This window comes from Cryptomeria japonica, chromosome 8 (assembly GCF_030272615.1).
Source record: "Cryptomeria japonica chromosome 8, Sugi_1.0, whole genome shotgun sequence".
Lineage (NCBI taxonomy): Eukaryota > Viridiplantae > Streptophyta > Pinopsida > Cupressales > Cupressaceae > Cryptomeria > Cryptomeria japonica.
The window spans coordinates 400,071,035-400,077,184 of record NC_081412.1 but is presented as its reverse complement, the minus strand read 5'-3'; the positions used below and the strand labels follow the sequence as shown (position 1 = coordinate 400,077,184).

The window sequence follows — 6,150 nt, the reverse complement described above, 5'->3', positions numbered from 1 at the left end:
AATTATTTTATTTTATATTTTAATTCTTAAACTATTTTTAATTTTAATTAGCTTCATTTAATTTAATTTGAGTTATTTTATTTAATATATTTTAATTCTTAAACAATTCTTAAATTTTAATTAGCTTTAATTTAATTTAATTTATTTGGAAATCGAATTTTAGTTATTTGCATGCATTGACTATTTTTAAGGAATAAATTCTAGGAAAAATCTTTAGGGCCTACACATCAACCCTTAAAGCCTTCATCTCCTTTTTAATTGTCAATATTACCACCCTAGGGGTCTTTCCTCTAGAGATTTCCCTTTATTTTGTTTGATGATATTTCATGCTTTATCATTTCCACACTCTCCAGCATCGCATCTACATCTAAGCTAGAACAAACTAGTAGCTTAAACAAGCTCTCACACACCCGTAACTCCTACATAACCATCTTTAATTTAATCAAAATATTGAAAATTTGAGATGTTTATGTAGTTTCTCATTGTCCTCTAACTCGTCGCACCTTAAAATTGTCTTTCAAATCACTTCCAAAAGAATCATGTTTCTATAATTGAAAACCTTTCAATTGCACTATGTTTGTACAATTGAAAACCTTTCAAATACATCATGATTGTTATAGCACATTTCAATTACGACTAGTGATAAAAGAATCAAACATCCATCATTATATAGATCATCGACATATCTATGAATGTTATCTTTGATCTATTCATCACTAGTAATTGGTCTACGAAGGGCTTTGACATAGGAGAACATATTCACCTACTAAGTTTAGAAAGCTCTTTAATGGTGTCTCTAAACACCACCTTGACTTCTCAAATGTTTGGCAACTAAAGGTAAATAGATTCTAGAAGAGCATACTGTATACACCTAAAAATGGTCTGAAGATAATTAGTTAAATAAGCAATTATTCAATAACCCCCCTTCCTAATTTAATTGAATTCATTAGCAATTTGATTAAATTCTTCCATTCATCTACTTATTAATAAATTTAAGGATTTATTTAATAGGTTCATTTCAATGGTCCCCTTTGATTTATTAATCTGAATTAATTAATCCTCCTCCATTAAATTCATTTCTTCTAATCCCCTAATTAATTAAAACAAATCAATTTATAAGTTGTTGAAAGTTAATTAGCCTTTTCCCATTATTTGAATTTTTAAATTCAAATTAGCCACATGTCTCCTAACTTCTAACCACCTAATCTAACCATCCCCTCACCTAACCCATTCCACCTAACCCTGGGTCTAACCCTATCCTCTGGCACATTCTAACTTGCTTATCCTAACCTCCTATGGGTTGGATATTCTCCCCTTGAGACACATGGCACTTAGGCCACATGTCTCCTCCCTTGGACACTTGCCCTCTTATGAGCAAGGCTCCTTGACACTTGTCACCACAGAGATGACAAGTGTCCCTCCCTCCAACCTCCTCCAATTTCACCCTTGATATTTTCAGACACAATCTTGACTGTTGATTCCTGCGACCTCACCTTTGGCCTTGGAAATCCTATAAATATCCCCCATTTTGGAACACAAAAGATATCATCTCATATCATTTTAGGCATTGTTACTATTGGCATATCCATTCTAGCATATTATTTAAGCATTGTTATTATAGGCAATTGCATCTTAGATCTAGCTTAATTTGATCATTTTCTAGCATAATTATTGAATCATGTAACTTAATCAATCTCTATTCTAGCTTAATTGCATCATCATCATAGCTTAATCATGCATATCATTAGCTTAATTAGTCTCTTGGATCGATCTAGCATAATCAATCTCATCTAACTTGCATATCATTATCATTTCAAATCCTTCGTCTAGGTGTAGTCAAGTCACTGGGATTGCTTATCTAGATCTGAGAGCAAATCCATACTCGCATCTTTTAAGAGGCGATAGGTCGCTTTGTCATGGTTTATCTTTCGATTTATTTCAATTTGCTAACCATGCTTGTAATGATCTATTCAGTGTTTGTGTTGCAGCTGCAGGTACCCTACTTCACACACACGACACACAAATCATTCATGCATGTCGAAGATCATTTTTTGCATATCAAATCAATTTTGTTGAAGTCATAAGATGTACGTCTTAACTTTCATACATTGATTAGATCATTGAATTTAATTTTCATAATGACAAATCATTCCAAGGTAGTATCAACACTATTTATTTAACATCATTTTGAGAACTAACTACACTCATACTCCTATTTAACCATCCCTTTTTTTAGTGTTATGAGTTTTGACTATCTAGATTAATTGTTTGCTGATTGATTATGTTTATTTAATTGATCTTTCATGTGGAGGATTTTATCTTTACAACAATACACTTTTATATAAAATAGAACTAAGTGCTCTTTCAATTAATTTTACTATTATTTGATATCATTCCCAACTAACTTATGTAGAAAAATATATTTTTATACTATTTTATATAATTAATTAATCTAACCATATTTATCTAGAACTAAATACTCTTTCAATTAATTTTACTAATATTTGGCATCAATCCTAACTCATTTATGTAGATAAATATTTATTTTTATGTACTTAATTGATTTAATCATATATAATTGTGAATTCGTTCTTACAACTAAATGGAAGAAACAATTGAACATTCCTTTTTTTATTATAATCAATTTAAGCATAATATAATAATATTAACATAAAGATCTATAACATTAAAACACAACTCAAGTTTTTTTTTATATTGTTTATACTATTTTATATATTTAATTAATCTAACCATATTTATTTAAAACTAAATACACTTTCAATCAATTTTATTAGTACTTGATGATATCAATTCCAACTCATTTATGTGGAAAAAAAATTTAATTTTACTATTTTATGTATTTGATTAATTTAACCATATTTATAGAATTTTGAATTTGTCCATACAAATATATGCAAAGATCAATGTTTACAATATAAGAATATTAACTTAAATATCAATAACATAAAATATACAACTTAAATTTTAAAGAGTTTAAACTCTCAATACAATGTCATAATTTAACCATCTCAATATGTCATGTCATAATGGACAAATAAACCATCGCACCATGCCATAGCTTGACAGACTAAATATAAGAATATTCTTGTACCATAATCTACATAATATTTTTTTAATGTAATAAACTTTTACCAACTTACTTAATAAACATTTTGAGCTCTTTTAACAATTTGTTACTTCCCTAAATTGAATAAATAGTGATTAAATAAAAGGCGCGTCTAATAATTGAACAGTAAAAAAAATCAAAAACAGTATAACCGTGCAGATCACATGGCGCGCAAACACAGCGGGGCCAAAGGAACTGCAGGTCACTTTTTGACTAAAACCAAAGAGACGGAACGAAAACCACAGTTGTTTTCTTTCTTTCATTTCAAACCCCACTACAGGCAAAACAAAACCTTTAATGGGGACCTCTTCATACATACCACTGTTCAGATCGATCACATTCCCATTCCCTGCCCTAAAAAAACAATCTTTAACACCAACAGAGCTTTACAGCACATTCATTCACTGTACAGGGCAAAGAAAAGAGCCTCTCAGGCATCAGAAGGACAGAAGGTAATGACATAGTGAGGATGAGCAGAACAGGTGAGAAGACTGGAAGCATCATCAAAGGCATAGGAATAAGCAGCAGGACAAGCAGCCTTGAAAAGTGTAGAATAAGTATTAGGCGAACAAGAATGGGGATCACCATAGCGACCAGTACAGCAATACTCTGGCGAATTGAAGGCAGCACAGGCGCTTTTGCAGCCCACAACGCGCCCTTCCTCCTCAACCCTAAGTCCCGCAGGGCAAAGCTCATTCAGATCTTTCATACACCCAGCTAACCCACAGTTTCCCGTCCCACTCTCCGCAGGGCAAATGGCTACGGGCAAATTGAAGCCGTCGACCAGACTGACGTCATAGAAGTCACTGCAGGCGGCTGTGGAGGCAGAGGCAGAGTCGTTGCAGGAGGAGGAGGAGGAGAGCGTGATTTCGATGAGAGTGGCGGGCGGAACACCGCCCATGCCGTTGCAGAAGAAGGAGCCGCCACAGTCGCCGGTGGTGCAGCCGCCATTGTTACCAGCTTCGTCGAAGGAGCAGTTTGAGCGCCCCCAAATTCGACCAGACCACCCTACTGGGGCCTCGAAGGACTTCGCCGTCTGTGGTTCCAGACACGTGCCGCCTCGCTCCAGGAGAAGGTGACCGGCACCTGGCTGGATTCCAGGCCATATAATGTGCTTGCATTCGTTCACCAGCGTGAAGCGTGTGGCCTCCCCTGCACAGAAAAACACAGAGAGCATTTAAATACCAGAGACTGTTTTACAGTTCTGTGAAATGACATGAAATTTGTTGAAGTTTTGAGTACCGTATGAGAAAATTGTGGCCAGAAAGAGGGCTGTGGCTGTTCTGAGACTTGCTCTGCGCATTTCCGTCATGGCTTTGGCGAAATGTTTAATGATGGAGTGGGGTGGAGTGGAATTATTTGTAGGGGAGATATAGATTTTTGCTCGCCTGACAGTAATTTGTCCTTGATACATTGGGACCCACCGCCATTATTCTTTCCTCATGCTGGTCTGTTCAGTCCGTAACAGGGAACCGACTTTTCCTCTTTGAGATTTCCTAAACCAGCGGGTTGAAGTAAATTATATTCCCTCTACGAGGATCCCAAGTAATCACCTTTACAAGGAGAACTTGTGTCACATACTCTTACATGTGTAAACCCTAGGGATGTAGGTGGTGTCTATCCATACATTCTTTATATTTTTCTTATGATCTTTATCTCATTCTGATGATGATGGATCAGGCAGAGTGATTCGAAATGTTGATGGAAAAACATTCATACAATCAGATTCAAAAGTAGCACATAACAATGTCTATCTTTGACATAATAGCTCTTATTTTTAGCCAAACACTTTTAACACTAGTAAAATAGCCATCTTGTCGGTTGGATGGCCATTTCGAGGGATGTATGCATGATTATGAGTAAGGGTATTGGCTGTCTATGTATGGGTAATAGTAATATGGGATTACCCCTTATTCATTGTGTGAGGCGTCTAATTAAGAGGCACTTAATTATGTAACAAATGAGGCTTACATTCTTGTGTGAGGCACCTAACTGTGCTACAAATTGAGGTGTACATACATAAGTGACCTATTTTTCAAGAGTAAAGTTCTCCACCACTAGGCCAACAAAATAATTTAGCAATTGTGTATTTTATATTTTTCATAATCATATATATTGATGATAAACGAGTCTCAAATTTCTATGGTAGTTTATTTGATAAGTTTATTATTTCAAATTAAAGTTTAAAGTATTAATGTGTTTTTGTTGAGGTTTCATGAAAGATGTTGAAAAAGGTTACACTTACAGTTGTGCATTAAGTTATGTTTTGTTGTTGCAAATTTTTATAGTAATTTATTTGGCAAGCTTATTATTTCAAACTAAAATTTATGGTTCATATCATTATATATGTTGCCACATCGCCATGAATGACCCTAAAGAAGGCTAATCTTATAGTTGTGCATTAAGTTATGTTTCATTGTTGTAATTTTTATAGTAATTTATTTGGCAAGCTTACCAATTCACATTAAAGTTTAAAGTTCATGAAAGACCCCCAAAAAAAGTTAAACTTGTAGTTGTGCATTAAGTAATGATTTTTTATTGCAACCATGTCTCGTCACTTGATTTGTTGTTTTTGGATCTAATGAACACATTTCATTTAATTATTAGTAATAATGGTTAACACTAACCACCTTAAAGTCATAACTAATAATATCATACTATTTAAAATAATGGTCCTTAAATCTATAAATGTTATCTCAACTATTTAAAAGCACCCAACTATTGGATCCTTTTCTCTACGTAGCAATATGTGGCACACACTTGTGTTAAGTTTTACTTTCATACATTTAACCTTATTCTTGCCCTATTTGGGATATTTTTACACACTTACCTTATCATTGGCTCACATTTTCATGCACTTGATCCTTGCTTGAAATTCTACATTCCAAATCATAGGTCAATCCTATGACACATGTATTCACTCTTACATGACATGGAATTGATCTAAAATTTGAATATATTAAAATTTTAAAGAGTTTCAATTTTTTGTAGTAATGTATTTGATAATTTTATTATATCAAATT

The 6,150-nt window shown here is 33.7% G+C and overlaps 1 protein-coding gene across 1 annotated transcript; it reads right to left on the bottom strand.

The window, feature by feature from the left end:
• Positions 1 to 3,222: 3,222 nt before the first annotated feature.
• On the bottom strand, positions 3,223 to 4,806 carry LOC131079448 (thaumatin-like protein). Its single transcript, XM_058017403.2, has 2 exons — positions 4,370 to 4,806; positions 3,223 to 4,279 (listed from the first exon to the last, which is right to left on the bottom strand). Exons 1-2 carry the CDS (start codon positions 4,539 to 4,541, stop codon positions 3,558 to 3,560), a joined length of 894 nt encoding a protein of 297 aa, XP_057873386.2. The 5' UTR covers positions 4,542 to 4,806; the 3' UTR covers positions 3,223 to 3,557.
• Between the last annotated feature and the right edge of the window lie 1,344 nt (positions 4,807 to 6,150).

What these genes read in the sequence shown, in the direction of transcription:
- LOC131079448 (XM_058017403.2), bottom strand. Translation starts at nt 4,541, where the DNA reads ATGTATCAAGGACAAATTACTGTCAGGCGAGCAAAAATCTATATCTCC. An exon ending in GGCCACAATTTTCTCATACG is followed by an intron (nt 4,280 to 4,369) that starts GTACTCAAAACT and finishes TTTTCTGTGCAG; the next exon opens with GGGAGGCCACACGCTTCACG.